A 27,914-nucleotide genomic window follows, 5' to 3' on the forward strand; every position below is an offset into this window, starting at 1 on the left:
CAAATAATTAAGCATGCAACATGCTTCAATACTTCTGCGTGAATAGGCTTAGACTTTGAACCAAACCTGCAGGGTTTCTAAACACTTGAACTCTTTCACAAATGTCTGAAATCATCACATTCAAGCATTCTTGGAAAAAGAGCTTCAAAAGGTACTGAGTACCAGTTAATCTGACCAAAACACTAATTTTAAAAGAAGGACCCTCACACTTAGACTGTGGTCAAATTAATAAAAGGCAAGCCACAGGTATTACATATTTCCTGGGAGCTCTACCTCCAACCCCTCACAACTAAGCGACCTCTCTACTTTTCATCATGCTTATTTCTCTTTCTTCCAGCCTTTCATTGTTTTCTTCCCCTGTTTACATGTAGCTTTCATACAAGACATTACCTATCAAGAGTCAAGAATTAAACTAGCAGCTCTCACAGAGCTCCTCACAGTGTACTCCTGTATTTGCACACAATAACCTGTACAGCTGAATGCAGAGAGAGCTCATCAATTTAAAGTTCATGCTAACAGCAAGGCAGCAACAGACATAATGAATGTGCTCAAGAACTATAAAAGGGCTAAAAACTCCATGTTCCCTCTCCCAGCAAAAATATCAACGGGCACCGTATAGCGTGTGCAACACACACATTAATTCTCTCCACGCTGCTGTTTTTGACTGAAATCAAAGCAATTCTGTGATGAAATTGGACACATGGTACACATACTGCCTAAGATCTGGCTCTCTTTATCATGTCTTAAATTAATTATCCTGAATTAATTACCCAACAAGCTTGAGGATCAGCCTAACTCAATTTGTGCGTACAGCTTTTAAACAGACAAGCTACACTCCTACAGGATCCCGCTAGTGTCCTTCAGCGTTCCATGCTTGCTTCCTGAGCACTGTTGTCTGCAGTACAGCAGTCCTTATAGCCAGGATGAACATGGACTGAACTGTTACAGGAGCTATTGAATGTCTTTCATTAAAGCTGACAAGTGTAAGGATCAGGATTTCATCAAGATTTTAATATTATGTTTATATGATTCTTAATACATTGCACTGCATATTCCAGTATTGATCTCCAGATACATCAACTGCACAGTAGCTTCCTCGGGAATACATTCAACTCTCCTGTGCAGACAGATTTATATAACAGAAGTTTCTTGGCTAAAACTTAACCACAAAAAAACCACTCCTTCCCCCCCGCCCCCGACAGAATCTTGGATCTAAAATGCAACATAACCATCATGGAACATGTCAGACAGGGAAAGCTCTCCAAGGAGACAGTGAAAGATGAGAACAGGCTTCCTCCTCTTCCTACAGCTCAATATTCAATATCATTTTGCTGTCACTCCACAGTGCTTTAACCAAAACCTGAGTACAGGCTAAAAGCAACACAAATCGTAAAAACAGCACACAAGCAGAAAGCCCAGAAATGCAAAATCCTAAGCACTGTGCCTTCCACTCACTCAGACTTTAGATCCTACCTTTCTCCTCCTATTTCCATTACTCACTCTCCTTAAAGGCTGCAACTGTAGTTACAGTGAACACTGAACTCTTCCCTTCTCCAGTAAACAATCCTTTTCTTCACATCAATGGAGAATCAAGAATATAATTTTATTTCCACCATCTCACAGCTGAGGATCCTCTGTACCAAAATGTCTTCCTGATACGCACTTTGCAGTATTTTTGGACGCATTTTATTTTTCAGCATATCATAGCTAAGTCATTCAAATGTCAGCATTTGGATGCTGCGGTTACATTTGACTTCTATTGTGGACAAATAACAGGCTGTCATACATTTGACAGTACTTAGTAAAATGACTCATGCTGCTTCATTTCAAGTAAAGCATTAGAAGTGGAAAATACACTAAATGAATGGAGATGGACTTGCCAGCATTTGCTAGGAAAGAAGTTGCAGGAGAGTGGTAGAAGAACTGCTGCAAACCAAAAGCTGCCATGCTAACCTGTTAGTGGATCCATTGTAGCAGTAGTTTGGAAGGAAATCATAATTGAGTTCCCAAAAGACATGAAGAGTGATTCTTCCATAAGGGGCTGACACATTGTGATTGGCTTCTCTGAACATGGCATCAAAGCTGTCCAAGGTCATGTATCTACTCAGAAGCTTGTGAGTCATTTTGTTTATTTCTATCAAGCCATCCAGCTCCTACAAAAAACAAGAGGAAAGAAAGTGAGCAGTGAATTTAACAAAGTGGAGAAACTTACTAGTTAAACTATTAGTATCAGTTGCTTACTGAGGAAACCAAGCAGTTTTCAGCAGAAATTATTTTTCATTTTTAAAAAAAAAAAAAAAAAAAAGAGGATGGTGGAGGGTCAACATCTTAGCCCCACTACTTCATAACTCAAGAAATAAAAAGAACCTAAGAAACACATCAACAGTTTCTGTTTACTTAGCTATTAAGAAAACCCTGCACATAACAAAGAAAAACTATGTTTAAGTAATTCAAAGGCTGTAACACCAAGCACTGAAAAGTCATGAAAGCCAGACTCCTGCACAGCTCTATGGCCTCAGTGTTTATCTTCAGTAAAGAATGAAATGAAATAAAGTTAGTTAACTGCATGACAAAATCTCACAGGTAAAAAACTTATTATGGAAAGTCCAATGGTAAACTTTCGTGCATGACTTTTAATTTTGTTTCATTCCAGCAGAACTCAATGGGTCTGATATTTTTCCTGTTGACTGTGTATTTACTTGTCAAATTCATGCTGTCTGGAAATAAAATTTGTTTGTTAGCATTTTAATCAGGAAACTTACTCAAAAAGACACCTCAAAATTGCCCAGATGCTCTCCTTCCACAGGCATGGGTCAGATCTCATTCCTCCACAAAAAAAATTATTATTATTTTGTCATGCTACAAAACCAAGCTGCCTGCATAAATAAACTCATTTTGATTCTACCAGGCACAGAGCTGTTTTGTTTTGGTCTGTAATTTATCTATACGCACAGACAAAAGTGGGCATTTACAAAAATTTAAATCACGAGAATGCTCATTTTCCCTTTTTCCCTTATAGCCCCTAGTATATGCCTTCTTTACAGGTGCCTTCGCTTGCAGCATGTTTATTTTTTTCTGGGCAAGGAACAAACCAGATTTTCAGTCCCAACAGGACTGTGACTTGCACAGTCCCATGTACAGGAACATACTTCAGAGTACTGCATCAGGTCAGGACAAAGCACTATTTGAACACAGAGGCAGGTTAAGGTATGGGGTGAAAAAATCATAGCACATCAGAATCAGTAAAGTCCACAATATACTACAATGGCAACAGAGGATTTGCCAGTATATTTATGGTGTAGCTGCAGGTGACTAACTACACTACCAAAAAAAAAATGCCTTTTGCAAGAGTAAGCTGCTTCTCTGGTAAGGGGTTTTGTCAATCTAGACATAGTAAACCAGACAAACTTCAACCATAGCATCATAGGATTTCATGCTTACAGAAAAATGAAAACAAAACATCAGAGTGAAAAGTGTTGTTATTCTTCTAATGAGACTGCTTAAATTCCTTCCCATTTGTATATATATATTTAACTAAGGTTTGGGATAAAACAAGTTTGCCTGTTAGTCATTCAGCCTTTTCTGCCTTCAGGACTGACTGTACAACTATTTGCTGAGAGAATACCTAGATCATGTCTAGCAAAACCTGAGAAGACTTTTTTGATTCTGCCATTAAAAAACAAACACAGATTTATAATGGGGGAAAAAAAAAGTGCTAGATGTCTATCAATCTCAATGCAAATAGAAGAAATAAAAATTAAGGAAAAACATTATATATATAAAAAATATATATAAAACATAATACATATATAACTCTAGACTCCTAACTGCAGTGTTAGTGCTCTGGCAAAACTGCAACACAACACTCACCACAATGGAAGTCAAATCCTCACTTTCAAATCGACCAATTGCCAGTTCCATTGACCTATACATGGCCGCTGAAATTCGCTGGGTGATCAGTCGGTTCAGATCTATTGACCTACCAAGAAGCTAAAGAAAAAAACGCCATGAAGTTTCGAACTGAAAGTCAAATTAGGAGACAAGCTGTACAAGGACTATGAGACTCCACAGATTAACAGACTCTCACAGGGTGAACTTGCATTCCAAACACACAGAAACAAAGCAGATGGATAAGATTTATAAATTCATGAACAAATGAAGTATTACAATTTACATCCCAATTCTCAGAAAAACAAGTAAAAACCACATGCTGCATTTACATCTAAGTATTTATATCAGCATTTTATGTGTCCATGACATGGTGCCGACAGCATATTGAAAACTGGTGAAAGACATTATTAGGAAGACAACACTACCACACATGACATTCCTATTTGGCTTGTGTTTGCTTAACTGCAACAGACATTTGCATTAAAACAGAATCTTTTAAGTTTTCTTTCTTAATTTACTCCTTCAATATGACAAAAAAGCTGATTCTCAAATGTCAGTTATGCCACTTAGATGACAGGACATAAAGCACTGAAAGTGTTTTATATACTTACAGAAATTACCACCATTGGAAAATTGCTAAACAACTCAAATACAACAGAGTATGAGTTAACTCACTTGGACATGTCTCTGTTTCAGCAGTGTCTCGTAGCGGTTGGACTGTAGCAACTGAATGGTTGCTCCCTGATTCTTGCATTCTGAACGTAATCGTTTATCCAGAAGCAGGCTGTTAAGAAAGGAAGAAAATGCTTAAAGTATATTAGACAGCAAAGCAGAGCAGAAATGCATGAATAAAAGTTCTCACTACTGGAATAGCTACCTGCCAGCCATTGCCTTGTAGTATGCAAATATTTGGTCTGCCAGCTTGTAAACAAATTGGTCAAAACATAGGTTTACCTTGGGGGGAAAAAAAAAATTTTGCATTTAGAGATACTTAAAATTAAAAGAGGGGAGCTTATCTAAGACCTCCCACTGTTTATCAAACATAATTAAGAAAGTTAATGCATCCAAATTTCCCAGTACAAGAGAAGATGACATTCAGTCTTCAGCATCAATGTGAGGCATTTTGCACAGGTCTACAGGTTACCTCGCAACATATCACCCAACCAGTTACCCATCTTCTGGTCTTTCTTCTCAGTTTGTTTATTATCTCCAACTGTTCTGAATCTCTTATAATAGATCTTGGCCTTTAGCATCATTTTCACACTCAGGTACAGACTATTTTTCTCCAGTAGGTAAGGTTACTTTACCTCTGCCTCAATCTCATCATAGAGGAACTGCTTCTTAAATTTAGTAAGTGCATAATGAGCACTGTCATTATAAAGGTCCAAAGAATACAGAACATACCTGAATGAAAAAGAGTAAAAAAAAAGAGTTACATTTCTATAGAAATAATGATTCTTTAGGATGGTGCAATCAAGAAGTTGTAAGCCAGCCAATATTGTAATCCACATGTGGTTCACGCAAACAGGATAATCTTTTTGTTTGATATAAAAAGAATCACACTTTCTCCTTTAATAAAGTCTTTTATTACTTCAAGAAATTGCATAGATAAGTTCGTAGTCTGAATCTTGTTTTCTAGATGTAGCTTTCCATCAAAATGGAACTATGCTTTTACCACTATGCACTATATTTGACATCTTTGAGGACTAAATAAGGAGAAGTCACTCGGGGAACAACATATTTGGCTGGTGCAATGATACTTGTATGAAAGGTTTCTTATTTCAATTACTCACTTCACAAAGAAAACTTTGAGAATCTGTATATCAGCAAATGTAAGAGGAAAAGTGTATGAAGGTTTAGAATACCTTCTCAGTGACTGTTCTTAAAACCAATTAAAGCAGTAACATAATACGGAGTGACAATCATTAAGAATAATCATTCAACTAAAGAGCACAAGTAGATCTTACTCCATCATCGATGCCTCTTTGGTCTCTAAAATATGGTCCGTCAGAATCCAAGGCATGGACATCTCAATGGGAAACTGGATTCTTCTGCCCATTGTCAGCTCTAAGAAGAATTCCCTGAACCACAGCTGGGACAGATCACAGCATTGCTGCAGGGTTTCTTTCAGAATAAATAAGGAAGAATTACACTTCTTATAGAAATACATTAAGAACAATACGACTGTGATTCTGATGATGCAATGTGAAACAAAAAAGCAGGCGTGAGTCACTAGAGCTATACATAAGCCAAATATCTAAACCAAATTCAAAACGTAAAGCCCATGACTTTTTCAGAGAGTTCTGAACTTCACGTTGGCCCCCAAAGGAGTGCCTTATTACCAAAAAAAGCGTGGAAGTGGACCAGACCTACCAGTTAAACAGAAAAACTATGTACACCAGTAAAGGGGGATTTCTAGTTTAATTTCTCAGCTGGGGGCTGAGAAAGCCATACACCGAACTTGGGAAGCAGCAGGCAAAGGAGACGAAATTGTACCAGATCCACCAGTACCATCTCTCCCTCTGGAGGACTGAATCGCTCCACACGTTCCTGTTGATTAGATGGGCAGGAAATGACAGACAGACACATGAAGGAAGGATTAAAACAAAGAGTTTCTAAGGCCTCTGTCAAGGACACGGAGGTGTGCCTCCCACCTGTCCAGAAAACACTGGGCACAAGCCTCCTTTTGCAGAAGGCTTGAGAACCAAAATGGGAATGAACTCTTTACATTAAGATCTTCTGAAGACCTTTTGAAACGCTGTTCCCCAGCATGACTGACATTAACAGGCTCCCCCTTCTCTGAGGGTAAAGGAGTCCAGTAGCAAAACAAAAATGAAAGACAACACAGCATGGTGATGACAAAGACTAGATACATTCAATGTCAGTAGGTGAATTCTTTAGGACAGCATGTTTCCGATTACAATTAACTGAATAGTAAGAGTAGTGATATGACATCAAATTTACCACAACAGAGAATTTGTTTCCTCTGTACTTAAAACAAAAACGAAAAACCCAAAAAAACCCAAAACACAAAACCTACTTCCTTTTTAAAATTTCAATGTGTATAGGCTTATCTGTCCCTTGTTTATATAAATACATACATTTAAAAAATAGAAAAGGGAGGTAACTATACGAAATTTGATGCATTATAAACAAATGTGTAACAAGTCAAAATAAAAATCCCACCACAATACCGAATACCACATCTCAGAAAAAGTTTGGACAGACCAAGGCTTATGATAAATAAACCAAAGGTAAGTTGGCTTAGGCAATCGGAAACATTTTCCAGGTTGTGTTAGAGGTGTTAGGACATGCTAAGCTGGACACTGATCATCTACATATCTTACCACTGAAATTTATCAAATGAGTGTAGAAGAAAGACTCGCGATGGAATTTTTCTATGTCCAATATGGTGGGCCCCTCAAGGCTACTTCTCAAGGTTTTCTTGGAACCACTTTTGTCAGCAATGAGGGACTCTAACATAGTTCTCACCATGTAAAGCTGTATCATTAAAGGAAACAATTGTGGTGGAAAGGGGGGGAAAAAAGGAAAATACACACGGTACATTAGTTGAGCAACACTGAGAATTACTATCAGTAAGCGACTGCTCCACTTCAAATTGAAAACTGGCACTGTGTGGGAAAAAGCCTTTCAGGCGAGAGGAACAGATGCAACACTAGCCTACACACCAGCACGAATGCCTACCCATGCCAAGGGGACCTCCACTGACACGAAGCAGCAGACCATTTGCAGTGGAACAGTTCACATCACCACAAAAGTAAAAGTAATAAGTAATGTCTTACCACCAAAGTTTAAAAGAGGCGGATAGATGTAGGACTGCCTCAGAAACTTGTGTGTCACATGCAATAGCTTTTCCAATCCCAGAGACTTGAGCTGCTTCAACAGCTCAGCAGAGTTTAAGGACTCTGTCATAGTGCGAACCATGTAGAGCTAAAAACCAACAGACAGGGGCAGGCAGGGGAGAGAGAATTCGTTAATAAAAACACATGGGTAAATAAGGAAGGGGAAACAGAAGCAGAGAAAATGTGTTAGTTTGTTAAAAATGAAAAGCAGCGCAGTAAGCGTGCAGAGGAGGACATACAGAAAGGTTTCTGCATTCAGAATAATCACTGTAATCCAGTGCTCCCTCAAGTGAATGGAAAAATTCCCATTCATTTCAGAGGATGCTCAGAACGCCATTAGCTTCTCAAATGATTTTGCAAAGATTTCCAAGTATTACCAATTCATACATAGCCATTTTAGAATTGCATGAAACTGAGAAAAACCTATCTAAAAATCGATATATTTGACCTCCCTTCCTCCTGTCAGCCGAGACAGATAAATGTGCCAGCCCAAAAGCAGGAAAAGCAGACAGAACCATGTACTCTAAACAGCCTGTTGCAGCCAGTGAAACAAAGCCCTTCAACATACCAAGCACAGGAGAAGCACATTGGTGGTGGTATTTGATTTTTTTTCCAGTCAGAAAATCAGAAATCAAAACATTTTCTTCCAATTCCCAAAACAAAAATCTTTATTAAACCCATCTTAGCACAATGTAAACAACTTTTTATTACCCAAGATTATTATCCGTACGTGCTCTCTTCCCCACAGATTAAAATATTCTATTTACAAACCACAGTTGCCTCAATTTTTCACCCCAAATGCTCAGTACCTCATTTTCTCAGATGAGCTATGACTACCAGACTCTCCAAACAAATTCACAAAGAAAATTAAAAAGAGAATTATATGGAGGTAACAAGAACGAGCATCTAGGTATGGAATTTCAATGACTATCACAGAAAACACACTTGGAATACCTCTTGGTTTAGTGGCAGCAGAAGATTATAGATTTTAGGGAGCAGTTTTATCATTCATGACTGAACAGTAGGAGGGATCTTGTCCGAAGTCAAATACTCTCCCATATTTTACAGGCAATTGTTTATACTTTAAACATATTTTAAAACTACATAGACATCTATTGAATAATGGGATTTAACAAAAAAAAAAAAATAATTCCACCAGCTATACCAGAGATGGAAGTCAGTCAAGAAATAATTCAAATAGTTCAAAAATATTATTTAAATAACATTAGGAGCTCAATGAGAAAATATTTCTTCCCAGTAAGTTAAGTTGAAGAGATTGAACACTTGGAAAAATTATGCATCAGAGTAGAAAGTGACAGCAACCCAGACAGAGGATTTTAGTTAAGTATATATGATTTTGTAAATATAAACCTAATCAGAGTAGACTTTGAACATTAAAAAAAAAAAAAAAACCCAAAACCAGACCCTGCAATTTTTAAATAGTTCAGGCCAGAGAGAAAACATTTCATGCAATTGACAGATATCACAACCACCAGACAGGAAAATACCTGAGTGCTGGAGGGTCCCACTGCACGCCTTGGGACCTTGATGTCAAAACCACTTTTGGGGTCCTTCTCACCCCTTAGAGCTGGGTCATTGAACGGCTCGTGACCAGCTTCCCAGTCACAGACTGTCTTTCTGATGGCCTGCAAAACACTGAGCACAATGCACACTACTTCAGACTGGCACGCATCCAAGTGCATTGAGATCATTCTACTTTTTTAAGCACTCTTCCACAAGCACAGAAACTTTGCAACAGCATTTGGGAGCCTGGGCTAACTCAGAGCAACTGCAAACGATTTCACCAACAACTTCAAGAATGCCACATCAATGAAACAATCGCCCTGCACTGTTTATCAAAAACGATAGTCCAGAGCCCTCCTCCTCTGTCAGAAGAAAGCTGACCTCTGAAACTGGTTCACCAGAGACAAAAGTCACTTGTCAAGAATTCACCTCTGGGATCCTTAGCAAGCACATCAAGCCATTTTGTTCTCCTGAACCACAAAAAGCAGATTGTTCAATCAAACTGAAGCAGATTATTAACCAAACTAAAAGGACATAGTTTGGGCCTGAAATGAAAAGAAACAATAGAATTCCTGTTTCCAGCAGAACTTCAGAATTCAGCTGGAATTTATACAAACAGCCTCATACTTCTAATTCCAAATACTGAACTGGACTTCAGATACTTGTCAGAAACACAGCCTGCCATATCCTGTGGCATGCTGAATGATCAAGCAAATGTCTCCTCCAAGATCCAAGCAGGTATGAAAGTAATAGCTCCCTATTTCATGAAAGTCCCTGGGACAAAAAACTCTTCCTGCAAACTTGGTAATTTGGAGCAATTTGTTTATTTTTAGCTTATGATGGTATTTTTGTGGCAGTCAGAGCATTTAGCAATAGCCGAATTGGCCAAAGATTTTCACCTCTAAGAGCTTTGCAATGAAATGTGGGAGTAAACAAATGGTAAACAAGTCAAGATTAAAAGCAAACAACTAGGGACAAAAAAAATAAGGTTGGGAAATGCCACCAATCAGTGTGGGCAGACAGAGCACTTGGAAGAGAAGTGTAAGGCTAATAAGCCAAAAGCAGCAGAAGCTGAGAAAGAAGCCAGAATGCTAAGAGGGCAGAGATAAGACTATGGGGAGGGATGTAAACATGAGACACATGGAGAAGAAACACTGGAATCATAAGAAAGGTGGACAGTAACACCTTTCTTCAAAATAAAAAGATAGTCTTGCTTTCAGTATTACAGTACTTATCTTTCCTTAAAATAAAAATAAACTACCGGCAACACAAGATTTCCTGTGGTAGTCCTAAGTGGCTCAAGACAGCCTGGACTCTTACTGTAGCCATGTTGGCAGCCATTCATTTTTGACTCCAGACTTCAGGCTTCTTCAACTTCCAATACATATTCAACCAAGCTAACTTTGAATACCAGACAGACGAGTAGGGGAGGACTGACTGAAAGATGCAAAATTCAACATCTGTGCAATTCTGGAACAAATTTAGTAAGATTTGGGGGAAAGAATACAAGAAGAGATAAAAACAAGAATGTTACCTCTGAATGACATTTTTCTTCTTTTTAATAGCTTGTCTTAATGGCTCTCTAAGTGTGACCTGGGCAAAGTCTTGAAGAGCTGCATAAATGGTATGGCGAATGGCATGATTGAAAACACTTTCCATCCTTCCCATCAGCACCTGAAGACCTTTGATCATGGCAATCACCTGCAAAAAAAAAAAAAAAAAAAAAAAAAAACAAAACACCTCGTGTATTTTTCTTATTTTGTTTGTATCATTGTTCAAAAAGCCCTTTTTTAAATACAGAAAATGATAAACGGGGAATTAACAAGTTCCAAAAGATAAAGGACAGTTTTCCTGTGCTCCTCCTACAGACTGAATGGAGGAAAACATGCTCTTTCAGAGTCAACACAGGGCATGCTGCCTTTTTGCACTGGGTATAGAAAATGCTTATAGAGAATGTTCTCCTTTGTGTAGAATTAATCTTTGGAAAATCCCTGTAAAAAAAAAGATTTATCTTACCTCAACCAAAGCAAACTTCTCCTCACTAGTGTAATTGTATCTTGTTGCTCTTTCATACTCTTCTGCATTGTCAGGACAATCTTTATTAGAATATTTGTCAGTTGGGTGTACCAGCTTCCACGAATACTACAGTTCACACAGCAGAACAGGGAGAAAAAAAATGTGGGGAAAAAAAAAAAACAAGGCCTGAGAAACAAAAAACATAGCTGGATGCAAATAACATGCTTTAAGAAATACTCCACTGTTTTCAAGAATATCTGAAAAATAATATTTGGTCCTATTCTCAAAACCTGCATAAATTCTGAAACTACTATCTAGTGGAAATGCCAAACAATAATTTGCCTAACAAATTTTCTTGAAAGTCAGCGATCCTGTATTAGCTCAAAAAATGCAATTCGCATTCAGCAGGTAATGCACTTCAGGGTATTTTTCACTGAGCAAATGCTAGCGTAGGCAGAAGTTTCTTCTCTCCTTCAGGTACAAGAAACACAGAGAGACCTCAGAGCATAACAAAAAAAATCCGTCACACCCACACACAAAAAGAGGAGCTTCCAACTTGGCCAAATATTCACATATAGAATTCAAAAGACAACTGGAAAACTACACAGTTTTTGGGCAGGTTTTTTATGTTTACTAGGCTTAAAGGTGTGGAAATAGCTGTATTACCTGTGACAGTATCATCTGCACAGCATGCATTTCTCTTAAATACGGCCTTTTCAGTCACTGCAAACACAGCTCAAAATGTTCCTGAGCAGTGTCAGGCTGAACTAACATCTATCAGGGTACATCTAGTGAAAAATCCTAGTCACATTCAGATACAATTTTCTCACAGTTTGAGTTCAGCAAATAGTAAGGTCTGCTTGACACTATCTTTGCGTAAGTGTTATATTACAGAGCAATATGAATTTGCCTACTCTAATGGACTAACATTTGCACCAATCTTACCTATGGCAAAGAATATCATCACACCCTGCAACCCAAGTGCTACAAAGAGGACACTGGGGAAATTATTAAACAAAGATGAAGTATTTTGGGGGCATTAAGTTTACAAGGTTAAGCTGGACATCAAACGTATGCTGAAACTTTTTATGTGAACATGATGCATGTAACAAAATTCATGGATACTGAATGAATGCGGAAGACAGGTAAATAAGTAGGATACTCCAAATCAGAATAAATTCTCAGTAGGAGGACAGGAAGAAGGTGAATACGAACTTACATGAGAAGTACTTAAGGGAATCCATACAAATCAGAAAGACAAAGAAAAACAGTGATAATAGGCAAAAAAACCTGCTGTGGTCCTCAGAGAGAGTTTGTTCTGGAACTAGGAGGATAAAAACAGAGCTAAGAACAAGAGACTTTCTACAAAGATATAATAAAATAGAATTTCTACAGAGATGCAATAAAATATGACGATTGTCACTGTGAAGAGAGCCTGAATGTGGCAACTTGCAATGACAGAAATAAAGGGAGCAAGCCGGGGAGTTGCAGAGGCCAGAAATAGACAACAGCAACCTCTCTTAAGAAGGAGAAAAGGAGAACAAGATTTTCACCATAAAATACACTGCTGATTTAAACAGGAATAAGATAGTACAGGAAAAAGCATGACTCATCCACTGGCTTTTAAAAAAGGCAGTTAAAAATACAGAAGAGAAAGAAAACTGGGTGTCTGGCTATGCCCACTGTGACCGCACTGGATTCACGCAGTGCAAATGGCTTGATGCTCCCACAGACATCAGAGACTGAGGAGGAGCAAGTCTGGCTTCTCTCATACGTCATCTGTTTCAACCCTTCCTAGAAACATGCTTTGGTGCAGGTAAGACATGCAGCTTTTATCTAAGCGTCTGCAGAATAAAAAGGACTCCTGCATCCTCCCCATCAATTTCTGCCTTAAGCAGTTTCTTATGGGAAAAAACAGTCACTTTTCTAACTGGCATCTGTTTTTAAAATAAACTATTAAAATACAGAGAAACAACTCTGCAGGTTCTTTAATTCCCCTCCCTCACCTCCTCTCAATTTTTCCTTTCCCCACATTTACTTTCCTTTTGACTAAAAGCCTAATCTAAAGCCAATGGGAGCCTTTCCATTCATTTTTGTGTCTTTGGTTAAGACCTTACGTGCTTCAATTTTCTAAGCGATGATGTCTAAACATAGCCAGTTGAAGCTGTTCTATCACCTCCTGTGTGACTGCATGTTGGTATGGATATTTCTAACATCATATAATTTTAAACAATGTTTAGAGGAAAATAATAAAGTCTTAGTCTACAAAATGTACGTAACAAGAACAACATAAAAACATCTGGTCAAGGCTCACAGGTGATCACCTATCCATTAAATATAACAAGTTGCATGTACTGTATGAGATTGTACGTGCTACTGGATCTTCAAAGCAGCAACATTACTCCTAGCCTCCAAGAACTTCATATGCCTTCCTCTGAGAATGTGGTTTGGAGCAGGAGGAGAAAAGGAGGGAAGGAAGAGGGGAATTAAGGTAACAAAACACAATACACATTTTTCATTCTATTAAAGCAAAGCCTGTCCAACCTCACCAAGCCGCCTCTTTTTCATCTGGTTTTATTCCCCGGATAACATACCACTTCCATGACATGTGCACTCCACTGGGAGAGAAGCTGCAGGCCTTGGAGAGAGAGATCAAAGAGCTTCCGATACTCCGCATCTGTTTTTTGAGCTTCTTGCCGACCAGACCCAGTCACCACCTAAAACATTATTAAACAAAACAAAACAAAAAAAAAAAAAAACAAACCACCAAACAAACAAACCCACATCAGAACATGCTGTATCCAGCATCCACAGCCAAATTTCTACACAGATTTCTTTTAAGCATTAAAACAGCACCATGTACCAACACCTGCATTATTATCAGCTTTTTCTTCCAGAGACTTACACAGTTAAACTTCACAGATTTTGGTCAAGTGATGAAAACCACTGGTATCCCTAATCACCAAAATATTGTTGCAGATGAATTCAAGACAAGACACTAATTATATATATTTTATATATGTTATAGGGCCAAAAGTTCTAGGATATATATCCTAGATATAAAGATATATATATGCAGAAGAATATTGCAGTTTGTATGATGTATCATTGTAACTTTAGATTTAAATAGTGTGAATATCACACAGAGACTGGGTACTAGCCCTGCAGCCAGCTTTTCTTGATTCAGGTGATCAAGCTTTGTCATTTACCCAGCCTGAGGTTTACCTGCTATTCAGATATTTAACAAAAAATGTTAATCAGTGACGTGAAATTTGCATGAATAGCTCTAATCCCACTCACCTCACTGTTGCTGTAACGAGCCAGTTCTGATATGAAACGCATATGGTCTTCTCTGATTTGGATCATCTGCTCACATATATTGTATTGGGGACTGCTGCTGGAAGACGTGCATGTCCATCTGTTTCAAATGACAAAAAAACCCCACATAAATCAGTTTAGGCAATAAACAGTACAACTGATACTGCAAAGAAAGAACCACAATGCGTGACTTTTTTTAAAAAAGTCTTCCTTCTCCTCTGTTTGAGGCCCTTCCTCTCCTCACACCTCTACCTCTGACCCTGCACAATCCATTAGTGATGGATTGCCCTTCTGAGTTCAAACAGCACTTCTTCCAAGTCTTAAAAAAAAAAAAAAAAACACCCTCTTTTTTCTTTTCTTTGCTGTATTTTTTTAACGGCTGCTGCTATGAAATACAAACCAGCATCTCTTCAAGAGCATACACTTAGGGACAGGACCAAAAAGTATTGAAAGCCAGGGCAGAAATATAGGTGTAGGCTGCAAGATACATCAAGGTACCTTCAGACTGATTTTTGTTATTCTTGTTTAACTATGAAGAGCCTACAGTATGCTCCCAACTATAAAAAAAAGGGATTATTAAATACTATCAACAGGTTATCAAGAGGGACACAAAGGACATGCTACCAAGAATGTCATGGTAAGTAGCCTCATATTTTTAGTAGCTCAGTAGGCCTGCTGCTGTTGATTTTCTCTTAGCAATTACATGCAGGTTATGTGTTTTTTCTGCAGGAATTAAAATGCAAAGCACTACATTCTAAATTCATGTAACTGCATGAAGGGAAGGTCTTGGAGGAGCATGGAAACATTCACTAAACCAAAGCAATAACGATAAACCATGGAACCATTTATGTAAAAACTGGCTGCATTTTCCAGCCATTTTGCTGTGCTGCACACCTAGCCAAAAGAAAAGAGGGGGGAGACAAGCTAAGTTGCTGCTCCATATACAATATACATATGCCTGTTTACCCATGCACTACTACTGCTCACCTTGCTTAGTAAAATCCTTCATTTCTTTTAAAGGAAGTTTCATTTTTAAAGGAAAAAATAAAAATTAAATTAGTGTAAGATAAAATTCATTTCCTCCAACCCAAGTAATAAGAAACGTCACAGATACAAGAATGAGCTCAGCAGCATAGAAAGGTCTTTAAACAACTTGTTTCTTTAGTTGTATCTATTACATGAAAGTACATTAATAGTGAAATACCCACACCAAAAAGTAGACGAAAGTGAAAATCCCATTTAAGTAATTACCACAGACCCACAGACTAACGGATGATTATGAAAATGTACTCCAAGGGACTGACTTTCCCCAGCCCAGACGCTCCCCTCTTTGTTTCCTTCTCACCCTTACCTGGATTTATTTTCCTCGTAATGGGCACTGGTCTTAATGTATCTTGCAAGTTCAATCTGCATGTCACCAAACAGTGGGACAACCTGCAACTGCTGTACACAGGGAATAAACCAAGTTAGATAAATTATTAAACACAAATCTTAGTGAAAGAAAACCACTATTTACCCATATTATAGTCCAAAGTGATCTTTATGCTATTTAATTATATTTAAAATGCAAGGGGAATTACCTTTAAAATCACATATTAAGATCACATTTTAACCAACCTTGAAGAATTTGTCTATCTTGGCTAAATTTATCCTTTTCTTTGCATCCAGCTTATAGATGTTACTGACACTTCCATCCATCAGGTACAATCCAAAGCCCATAACCTGAAAAAGAAAAAAATCAAACCTCTCTGCAGAAGGACCTCAGAGGTAAAAACCTGCTGCAGTAAGACTGTTCTTCATATCATTAAAAAAAAAAAACTAATATTTTAAAAACACAGTCCTGAAACACCCGCCCTCCTTCAAACAGAATATATTTTCAAATACATACATTTCTGTAGTATTCTTTTATTATACACATATTAGTAATTTTTACATTAACATTAGCCGGATCAGTTATTCTTAAAAGATGTAACTTGTTTGTACAAAGGTTTAGCATACAAAAAAAATCTCACTGAAATTAGAGTCTGGCTATTTTTAGGCAGGTTTTTTTTCACTTCCATTTTATTAAAATTCTGTATGTGCAAACTGATCTGTAACAGAATTTTAGATCTGACATCTATAAGCTATTGCTTTTTATGGCTTTCTGCATATCTCTGAATTATACAAGCAAGAGCTCAGAAGCATCAAAACAAAAAAATCTAATTACATTTTGTCCAAGTTATTCATTAACATAAACTCATAATTCAGTATTTACAATAGCAGGAGCTGAGCATTAGCCACTTAATGCATTCTAAGCATGCATTTACCGAACAAAAGGCCTAAATATGAAAGACGCATTGGGCATCCCTGCAGACAGAACGCAAATGTTCTACAGTTCATGTATTGTTTCAGGATGCTTCCATTTGGTCCCAATAAACAGAGCTCTTCAGAAGTTAAACACTGAAGTGACTCAAAATATTTGTCATGAGGCAAATTTTCCATTCTTACTCTATAACTTTTCTTCCACTGCAAGACATGCAGCTGGTAAGACCAACCACACTCATATTGCCCAGCACTCTCTTATTACATATACATATTCCAGCTAACTAAACTTACCTACTTACTAATCCTAATTTTAAGCTACTTGTTCCATGAAATCTTTGATACACAGCCTCACCTCCAAAAGCTTTTTATACAAACTTGCCACATATCTAAAAATAAAATGTAGTAGTTCCTTTCTGTTGTCATACTTCATAGAAACACAATTCCATAGAACTGGTTTCCTACCTAGCAAGGCTGCAGTACAATCGGGTCAACTTCAATTTATGAAAAACAAAAATGGATTAGAAACTTTCTAAATAGATTTAGCATGCAATATAATAAAAAGACAATAGAGAGGGGAAAAAAAAAAGAAAAAGGAATAATTTGAGTTATTCGGTTAATCTGGTTTGTTTTTTTTAAAAAAAGCAAACCAAAAAACCCCAGGAATTCAGACATCTGTGTCCTGCCTGAACAATTCTTTTTTAATTTTGTATCAGAAAGAAACTTACTTTCAGAAGCATATGTTTCTCACTGGGTGTTAGATACATTTTGTTCTCATAGTAGTCCACACACAAGTTTACAATATCTGCAAGCAGTTCTTCATAGCCAATGATCACCTCCAACTGCTGTTGTAAAGACTGGAGACAAAGAAGAAAAGGGTATTAGTCAACTAGGTATGCTCCCTGGGGAACAACAGTTACTACCAAACTGGAAGAGTTTTATTTTAATAGTTTTGTAAAGCATTAGGTATTTTGCAAGAAGACAATTAAAGCTTACTTGTGTTATCTTGTTGTGGTTGGCAAGGAACATGGAGAGGTTCTGGGATTCTTGAATGGACTGAGGATCTGCCATTTTTCGCAGGAACTGAGCAGCTCTTTGAAAACAGAAAAAAAACCAGTATTTCCCTTCGGCAGGACTGTGTGTAACCAAATCTGCCCCCTCTCAATAGAAACCCAGATCTACCAGGGGAACTGTAAGTTGTCAGCACATCTTTAACTGCCAGTACATTGGTGTATCATTCACTGCTCGTTACAGGATTGTCAACCTCAGTGCACCTTCCACCTCCAAACTCCTGAATCAAGCAGAAAGAGAACTTGGCCAGTACTTTTTTGCCACAGCTTTAAAAAAGTGACTTATCCAAACACAGGCTATGGATTCAACAAATGTGTGTCAAGAGCCTGTTTCCTCAAAGATAAAGGGAAGGCTTTATAGGAAAACAGCTGAAAAGAAAGGTGGAAGTTCACTGTAAGAGAGATATGGACTTAATTTATCCGAAATGAACTGTTTTCCAACACCAAATCTCCCACTGCACTCTAGTTAAAAGACCCAATCCAACCCAACCGAAAAACCATTGGGTGTATCCTTCAACTGATGGGGGCAGCAGTGGCTCTACAGACCCAAACCACACAACAACCCAGGAAAAGTCAGCCTTCCAGAAAAAGGTTTGTCCTCCAGAAGCACACCTCCAAAGAAAAAAACCACAATCCAAGGAAGTTTAAGAGGTCTCCAGAGAAAACAACAACTACACAAGGCAACTACTTATAGACGTAGAAATTAAATCTTATGTAAGTGGAAGCAGCATAGATGAAATTGGCTAGTCATTGCCTAAATGGTTTTCTTTACGAAAGACCACAGATGCTGCAGCCGGCATAAAGACTGTCTTCCCCTGCTGCTCTGACCACCATGTTCAACAAAAGATATCCCATACCATCTGGCAGCTCAGGCACAAAACTTGGCCACTGATATCCCACCCTCATCCCCTCACTGCTACACCTGCAGTCACAACAACTTTGAACAGCGGAGGTGAAATGTCTTAAGAACAAGTGTAACAACTCTCAGCTACAAATGGCAAAGTGGATGCCAAAAATAAAATAGGATAGAACAGAATAGAATAGAACAGAAGTGGCACAAGCGACGAGAAAGCTGGTTTCCCCTCAAACTTAAAAAGAAAAGCTTTATTGAGCAAAGCATATTCATTAGGCTTAGCATGCACCAAGACAGAAGTATTTGACAGCCTGGCATTAAAAGGCAGAAGAACCTTTTGCTGCTGGAAGAACAGCATAAAGAAAATAGATTTACTGAACTGTCTAACTGCAGTTAATTCATCCCTAGTGTCAAGGTAATCTGTCCCACACGTGAAGGGACCGCTTTTGAAGAGAAAGCTGTCAGAAAAAGAGCAACTGCTGCCATCTCGCGGGAGACCTGTATCCTGGCAGCACAAACCTGGGTCCTGTTGCTTCTTGCCACTTACCGCTTGTAGGCTGAATGGTCGTTTTTCACGCTGCACTTCATATTTTTCAGCTCATCCAATACCGCAAACATGTTGATGAATTTGCCCAGCGTGATCAGATACGCTTCGGACACAAAGTCCTTCCTCCTCTCAGCATGGCACAAACGTCTCACCTCCCCACAAAATCGTTCAATTGCGTTTCTCTAATGGGGAAAAAAAAAAAAGAGAACAGGGAGTAAAAGCCGTGATGTTTCCAGGAAAAAAGTATCATCATATAACTGGAGTTGGTCCAATGAAAAGCACCACTGAAGCAGAAAAACATTAAAGCACGCAAGGCTAACAAGGTATCAGCACAGACTTTGCAGCTCCACCCCTGTGCACTTGCTGTGTGCTACAAGTGTCACCAGTGATTTTTGCCACAGAGCTTGCCTGGCATAAGGGGCAAGGTTCTTCTTTGCAGATTAAAGTCATAAAAGCTTAAAATCCCTTTGAAACAAGTGAGTTCATCTTCTTTCGTGAGAAAGTGTATAGGCATTAAAAGGCAGATTATAGGTATATTCTCTTAAAACAAAACAAAACAAAAAAACACAGCAGACTGATTAATAGCAGTACATGCCAACTCACAAAATCATCCTGCCACATGTTTATTTGAGGGCTTATTTCCAAGCGCACATCAGGGCCATCTAGATGGAGATTGCACGTACAAAAACGACAGCAACTTCGAATGTAAAGAGGAATCTGTTCTGAGTTTAGAGCACTAATCTCCTTGAACAAAAGGAGATTGTTCATAGTCAGTAAGATCCGCCAGTTGGGGAAGACAACAGGAAATACTACATTTCATTCAGTCTCCTCTTCTTGTGTGCTCTGGGGCTCACAGGCTCTAGCTGCTCTGGCTCCCTCCGAATAATGCTTGGAAACATCCTCAGTCCATTGAACCAAATGGCAAGCTGCCAGTATGGGAGGAGAAAGCAAGACAGACTGCTATTCTCCAGTGCTCATGTGGCTGGTGGGGCTGGCAGATCACAACGACCGGGTTAGCTTGCCTCAATTGAATTTCCGTACTGAAGTTGCACCTGCTGCTCTAGTGTCCCAACTTGTGGATCCCTCACCCCCCAACAAATGGTTTCTATGCTAAGATTCTTTTATGTATGCATGTGAAACGTATTATATTTCTATTTCCTTTCTTCCTAAAATGCCAGAACTGTCCCCATGTGACACATAGCGACCATATGGAATTATCTTCGATTTTATCCTGAGAGTTAATAGAGATCGTCTGAAGTTTTTAAGATAGGCATTAGAAATTCTGCCCTTCTTTGAAACAATGTGGGTGCTTTTTTCCGAAGTATAATGACTAGGTTCAGTGTCTGAGCACACAGTATCAAGCAGACAAAATAGGAATATAAAAAAATTTGTTTCCATTCCTTTTACCTGAAAATACATAAAATTCATCAGTTTTGTGACTTCTGGCTCCAGAACTTCCACAGTTTTCTCATAAATTTCTACTCTGTTAGGCTGCTCATTGCACTTGACCTGAGGACAATTAAAGAGATCATTACACTGGGAACTTTTCCTGATAAAGCCTCAGAAACTAAGATCCCCAATGACAACTTGAGAAAATGTATTATCATCCTAAAGAGACAAACTTAAGGCATAAATTTCTAGTCTTCCAGGATTAACTCTGTGTGTTTAAAAAAAAAAATTCTAAGATTTTTCTCTTTATTACCTCACAGCAAATAATTTAGTTTTCAAACACCTCTGTATCGTTAGGGCAATATTCTTTCCACATTATCAAGCCACTTGCTGAAAGTCATGCACTAAAATAGGGCCAAACCCAGAAATTAAAACAGATTACTTGACTTCCACTCTAAATATTTAAACCACAGGACAAGCCTTTCTTGCATTTCAGTACAAAAATAATTGCATTACAAACTCCTTATAGAGCAGGCAGGTGTCAGCTCATGGTTATATTTTTTTTCAGTTTTCTGACGCATCTGAATATTCTTCCCACCACACCCCTGTACAACCATTCCCACACACTTGAAGCTGCCTATGGACTTCTCAGGTGAGAAGGTTTGTTGGGTTTTTTTTCCACAGGGTTTTAATTTGCATACAGAACAATAAAACACTGCGTAGCTCTGACATTCGGAGAATTACTACATAGGATGTCTAGAAACTTAAAAGTTTAACCTGAATTGTAATTATTACATGCTATGCCACCTCTTAAACCTGTTCTGAACTTAAGTATTAAGTTGGGGGGATCCATTCTCTTGAATGAAATTAATTAAATTTTTACCTCAAACAGATCTGACAATCAAATATCTTCTTTCTAGAGCACATTACCCCTATACCACTCTTGAACCAATCAGTAAGATTAACACAAAACCCATGAGGTATTGCTATGGCTCCAGCTAGTCCCCAAGTGCTAAAAGACACTATGGCATGCCCAGCTTGCCTACTGGGGAGTCAAACTAGACTACATTTCATAGCTCCTTGATAAAGCTATATCCGTGCAACTCCATACCAAAACAAGACAGAAGTTCACATGATACATGACAGTTTGATTTTCATCCTTTACCTGAGGAATGGCTCTTGAGCAGCTTCTCCATGTGTATAACATGACTGCATATTCCTGACCCTCTTCTAGCATTTCATTCTGTAAGAAAGACACTCAGCATAATTAGGCATTGTAATAAAAAAGGATTAAATCCACTTATACAGAATGTATATGTACAAACACAAATATATTACAAGCTGAATGATACATCACACTGTATGTATGTAAAATAATATTACCATAATTCATAGGCTCAGCTGGCATATTACCTGTATTAGAGATGACCAGTTACTGATGTTCAGGTTGGTTATAATCCAACAGCTAAAAAACCCATTTAATTTATTCTCAGTCATCTGTTCGAGCACCCAACCTAATTCTGAGAGAATTCACATCATCATCTTCATACCATGTAAGCCAACGAACACCTATCAGATCACTGATCAACAACTGCAGCAATTATGTCTACCTAATGACAGAAATTATTATCTCCCCACATCAGATTTTTTTTGTGTTGTTCTTTCTTCCCAAAACTAAAGACACTGTAATCTATAAATAAAAATGCTAATCTGAAGCGGGGCAGGGGAGGTGTTTGTTTTTCTTTTTAAACTTGGGTACTGCAGCTGGAATGGTCAAGGATAAAAGAGTCAGCACATGCACTGCAATATCCTTTTTTACATGTCAAAGGAGAGGGCCTACAACATCCAAACAATTGAAACAGGTTAAGGAGTCACCAGGTAATTGTAAGAGTAGATTGGTGTCAATCTACATAATTTTCAGTAGCATGTAATCAGGTGCTTAACGTGCCCATTCCACTGTTTGTGAATTGGCTTCTAAAATTAGAAGACATATTATTCCTCATTTTCCAAGAGTGCCATGAAACGATGACAAGTTCAGTACAGACCAGCGTTTGCAGCCTGCACGTTCTTTTGTACCCCAAAACAGCAACACCATCAGCAGAGACGGATGGAGTACCAGTATGAAGTCTTACCTTATATTGTGGAACTGTTAAAAACCACAAAATACCTTACACAAAAGCATGCCAATAAACCACTAATAATACACACTCTACAGTGAGGAAGCCAACAAAAACCCTTCAACAACACTAAACTGACAGAGAAGTAGTGGAAATTTGGGAGGATGGAAGGTAGTTTTTCACTCAAGTTACAGCAGCTACCTGTCAATACAACCAACTCACCTCAGAATACTGGAAAAATGCACAATGAAAGCAAAAAACTTTTGAGCAACATTGGCTGATCAAGAAGAAAGACCATTTTAAAATTATCAAGAAGTAAATGTATGGAAAAAGAAAAGCCACACACTTTTTCATCTCACTGCCTCCTGGAAGTGTTGTAGGTAAACTGGTTTCTGGTTTTCTGTGACCACAATTTTTATAATGAAATGCAAGAAGACACGTTCCTCTCCTTTTATTCCAAGTTAACACAAAAGTATATATCTGAACATCTACTTACCATGCTAGAATGGACTGTAGCTTGCTCAATGTATCTTGCAATGCCTGTGACAAACGCATTTCTGTCTTCAAAATTAGTGTTGAAGTTTGGCTGCAGAGAAAGCAAAATGCAGAATTTAATCCTTGGTAGGGAAAAGATTTTTTTTATATATATTGCAATTATAAATACACTTTGGTTTTGGTTTTGTTGTTTTTGGGTTTTTTTTGAAAAGCACATATACTTTTTCTTAACAGCAATGGGAAATGGAAAAACTCTTTTTCCTGCAATGACAACACACCTGGTAAAGCAGAGACGATGGCGGGGGTTCAATACACGGTTGCTGATCTGGCAATGGTAATTCTTCCAAGAGATCCACATTGGACAAGGCATCCTCCAGTGTTACTTGAGCAGTCATTTTGCACCTGGTTAAAAAAATACATATATATATGTATACACACATACATATAACTTTTTATATGTTATTATATACACAGAAAACAAATTAGTAATACGAAGAGCAGGGAACTACTTATGTTGTTGGAAATGTGCAGTTTCCCTTCAACCATAACGGAAGGGAAACAGTCAAACTGAAACCAGTTGGGTTTAGTATACAAGTTTAAAAAAGACTTTTAGGACTAACATCCTCCTCCTCACTTTTATGAGTTGAGAAATGTTTCTCTTCCCCCATGGCTGTACACCAGAAATACACAAAAAATAGAGGAAAGGATGACCTCTAATGCACAGTAAAGAAAGGAAGATGACTATCTAACCTTCTCTGGTTAAACTAGAAGGAAAGTTATTCTGTGGTCTGCTTCAGTTACAGATAATAAACACAGAAAAATCCTGTAACAAGTGCAGATATACAACTTTCCTGTAAGGGTTCAGTTTTGAGCTGACGAGTCTTCAAATCCTTATCCACAGATACTACTGCCAGCCCATCTTCAGGAGACCTGGCTGTCAAAAGGTGCCAGCAGTCTCCAGTGTTTCATGTCCTAGGCCATCCAGATCCACTCTGAATAGCTAGTGATAGAGAGGCACAAAATCCTTCGGGGTCTCGGCACTCTCTGTACACCTCTAACTGCTGCCACTGCATGGGGGTTTGAACCAAGAACAGCAACGAGAAAAAATTTTAGGAAGAAAGCGTGGGGTGAAGAACAACTCAATCATTCACTTCTGTAGAATGACCTACTCATCCTTCTCAGCGCAGTCAAAAATTCCTCATTTTTAAGGTAACACCTCTAATCAAGCTGTCTCTTTTTTTCTATAGGGCTTTGCAAGTCACTTTCCCCCACTTAGAAGAGCAAAAACACGCACCTACCACGAAGGGAGCGCCTGAGCGCTGCCCTCGGCTCTAACCAGGAGGGCAGGAACACCCCCTGAAGCACAAGTGCCCGTACCCCGGAAAGTACCCCGGAGGAGCAGGCACGTGTCACTGCGGAGCCATGCCATCCCCAGGTGCAGGGGGGGAAGGAGCAGCCCTCGCCACGGCTTTGCTGAAAGCTCACTGCGAGAGCCAGGACGGGCTGGCGATCGCCACCACTCACTGCACTTTTAGTGGCCTGGCAGAAAAACCTCCTCACTTTCTCCTACCTAATTATGGTTTCCTGGGGAAAGCCCCACAGAAACAACAGCTCTACCTCCAAGGACAGGCTCAGCTGACAAAAAAAAACCCCAAAACCCAAAGCAAAGGGAAGGAAGCAGCCAGAAGTGATTACCTATCTGTCTTTAGAGACCAACCAACCCTGCGTCCCAAGCCATAGCCACAAAGCTAACGCACCACGTACAAAGAGAGCTCACCGGCAATTTTAGACACACGCCATCGGAAAGGTCCATGAGCCTTTTGCTTCTTGAAACCCCAGCCCAAACCTTGCTTCAAGCCTGTGCATATGAGGTTTTGTTAAAATAAATAAATAAATAGACAGATAGATAGATAGATAAATAAACAAACACCACCTATATCGTGCCATTTGCGATCCCTGCTGAAAAACAAGGAAGGACTGGACTGACAGGAGTGCTGGCTGGCAGACCTGCACCGGGACGCTTGCCCAACACCTGCCTACACCCAGCTCGAGCTCCTTCACAAGAACCACAGTTATTCTCAAATTAAAGACCGGCAAAAACCACAGCGTCCTCCCTTCAATAAATAAACAAATGCCAAAAAATTTCCACGCCTGGGCAAAAGTCCTGCGAGGAGGTCAGACTCTCAACAGTTTTACCCTAAAGGAAACAGACGAGAGTTGCTAAGAAGACAGAGCATTTCAAATACACGGTATTTTAATTTTTGGTCTGAGTATCTATAGAACAAGCTTTAGCTAAAAATGAAAATACCACAACACGTTACTTAGGTTAGTTTAACTGAGATGCTCCTTCCAACTTGAAACTTTCCCTCCTCTTCGCCTCTCTCTCAAAGCAGAAACACCTGGTTGTGCGGCTGCTGCGGGACGTGCCGGCAGTGGGACCGATGGGCCCATAGCCCTCTCCCTGGCTGCACCGCAGGACAGGCAAACGGCCACAAAGCGCTGGCTCCAAGGAAGCACAACAGGGGCATGCTACAAAAAACTGCTCCACCCGCGCTCCAAAAAGCGTAGCAAAAAATGGCTGCCTGTTCTACATCAAAAATTACTGCACTTATCCACATAAAGGGGAGCTGTCATTGAGTGCAAGAAAAGTATCAACACCCTCTCCCCAATGCACACACCTTCCCTCTCCTCCTAAAACATGGTCCATCGATGCCTCAGGTCCCTGGTGCAGGAGACAGCCAGGCATCCACAAAAGCCAGGCTCCTGACTTGTGTTTCCTCAGCACTACAAGCAAATATTCTGAAGATATGGCCCTTAATACCCATACGTGCTATTTCAGAAAGCACACCAGCATGCTTTTGGCCTCAATATTTACAGGGGTTATCCTCTAGTGTCAGCTTTCTATGTTCAGACTAGCAGACATCAGACTATCTGTGGATTTTTTCTTTTAATACTAGGAAAATAATTTAAAAATAGAAACCAAAGCATATGCAAAACCAAAATCCCATCTCACTTACACTGCCATCTATTTAATAAAACATGTCTGGGAAACCTCCGTTAGCAGGCCAGACGCACACGCTAAGAAACAAAAGCTTCCTGCGGCCCTCTGGGTTGTTGAAAGAAATACGGGAAGGCACATTTTTCCAAGCCCTTCAGCATGATTTCCCAAAGACAGATCAGCATTTTTTGAACCAGGAAAACACAAGTAATTGGGCGCAGACTGTTACAAAAGCCTTCTTGTTTTAAGGTCGCTTGCTGACAGCTCCATTTTGTAATTTTGCCAAAGGTATCCACGTGCCCGGTGTTTCGTTGGCCAAGTTCAACGCTCCTGTTGCCCAGCTTTTTACTTCGGTACCTAGCAAGACATGAAAGAGGAAGCAGCTCCTTCCTGCCCAGCTTTGACATGTTTGCAAATATTGCGAGGGTACAATTCGTGCGTCCCCTCTGCCCCCCAAGAAGCGAGCAGCAGAGGTTTGACAACGGCAGCGGTGGGGGGACAGCCGGAGCTCGGCCACACTCACACCACGTTAGCCAGGACACAACGTCCCACAGCCAGGCGACACCACCGCACGGTCCGTGCCACCTCCTTGCCTGATGCGGAAGCCCTGGGACCAGGACAGAAAATATTTCCTTGAAGTCTGGGGTTGTTTCCCCTTTTTTTTCTGCTGTTGTTGTTAATAAAACCAGCTCCAAAAGACAACGACTGTTTCTAATTTACAACGATGGAGGGCTGGCAAAACCAGGAACTTTTTTTCCCCCCAAGTCTCAGGAAAAAAAATTTAAGAAAACTAAAATTCCCTAGACGCAAAATTGGATAGTTTTGCCTCCTTAAGAGTCATTCACTATGAGTTCTTACAGGTGAAATTACTGGGCAGGAGAGCTAATACTTTGTTAACAGACTCCTTTATGGCAGAGAACATAAGAAACTTCAAAGACCTACTTAAAAAAATTCAGAAGCTGCAGTCTGATTAGGAGTTTACCTAAATGAGAACAGATTAAAATGCTGTAGTCATACTGATAATTATAGTTATACTAGTAAATTCCCCCAAGCTGTGAGAATTACTTTCTTACTAAATTCCTACAATGTTGTGTTTTCAGCTTTGTACCTACCTGAGATTTTCCAGGATGGATTTTCTCAAGTAGAAGACATGTAAGCATTATTTCTGAAATAATCCTCTTTTTTTTCTCATTGCAGCAGTAAAGTCAAAATGCACTCCAAGAACATGTTTTCTTGGACGTATGCAATTTAATTGAAAACCATTTGTTATCCGACATCCTCTCTCCAGCAGAGAGAATCACATGTGTCAGCATGCTGTTTTGCTAAATTTTGGTGTTTGATGAGCACACCCAGCTTTCTAAGCAGGAGACAGCAGCATCTGTGCTGGTTCTCAGCTCGTTTTTCTGGGTTTCAGAGCAAGAAAGTCCCTGTCTCCTGTGCAGACAAGCTTCAGCCTCACCGTGCCAAGTCCCACTGTCCAAGGATCAGAGGTATCAACCACAGGGTTTTTAGGGAAACTTTGAGTATGTTAG

The 27,914-nt window shown here is 39.2% G+C and overlaps 1 protein-coding gene across 1 annotated transcript in view; it reads right to left on the minus strand.

The window, feature by feature from the left end:
* The window catches only part of CYFIP1 (cytoplasmic FMR1 interacting protein 1), a 78,422-nt gene that overhangs the window by 35,975 nt on the left and 14,533 nt on the right, over nt 1-27,914 (minus strand). Inside the window, exons 2-22 of the mRNA XM_059820471.1 lie at nt 23,663-23,786; nt 23,386-23,475; nt 21,938-22,015; nt 20,791-20,892; nt 19,384-19,565; nt 17,910-18,006; nt 17,642-17,770; nt 16,230-16,334; nt 15,964-16,055; nt 14,595-14,712; nt 13,889-14,011; nt 11,295-11,420; nt 10,813-10,979; nt 9,263-9,410; nt 7,239-7,392; nt 5,859-6,015; nt 5,199-5,295; nt 4,769-4,845; nt 4,567-4,675; nt 3,871-3,990; nt 1,954-2,153 (exon numbers count right to left, since the gene is read on the minus strand). Of these exons, the coding sequence (XP_059676454.1) occupies nt 1,954-2,153; nt 3,871-3,990; nt 4,567-4,675; nt 4,769-4,845; nt 5,199-5,295; nt 5,859-6,015; nt 7,239-7,392; nt 9,263-9,410; nt 10,813-10,979; nt 11,295-11,420; nt 13,889-14,011; nt 14,595-14,712; nt 15,964-16,055; nt 16,230-16,334; nt 17,642-17,770; nt 17,910-18,006; nt 19,384-19,565; nt 20,791-20,892; nt 21,938-22,015; nt 23,386-23,475; nt 23,663-23,779 (2,588 nt within the window). The 5' untranslated portion in view covers nt 23,780-23,786. The remainder of the gene's footprint in view (nt 1-1,953; nt 2,154-3,870; nt 3,991-4,566; nt 4,676-4,768; nt 4,846-5,198; nt 5,296-5,858; nt 6,016-7,238; nt 7,393-9,262; nt 9,411-10,812; nt 10,980-11,294; nt 11,421-13,888; nt 14,012-14,594; nt 14,713-15,963; nt 16,056-16,229; nt 16,335-17,641; nt 17,771-17,909; nt 18,007-19,383; nt 19,566-20,790; nt 20,893-21,937; nt 22,016-23,385; nt 23,476-23,662; nt 23,787-27,914) is intronic.

Source organism: Gavia stellata, chromosome 1, assembly GCF_030936135.1.
Source record: "Gavia stellata isolate bGavSte3 chromosome 1, bGavSte3.hap2, whole genome shotgun sequence".
In the NCBI taxonomy this organism is placed as follows: Eukaryota; Metazoa; Chordata; class Aves; order Gaviiformes; family Gaviidae; genus Gavia; species Gavia stellata.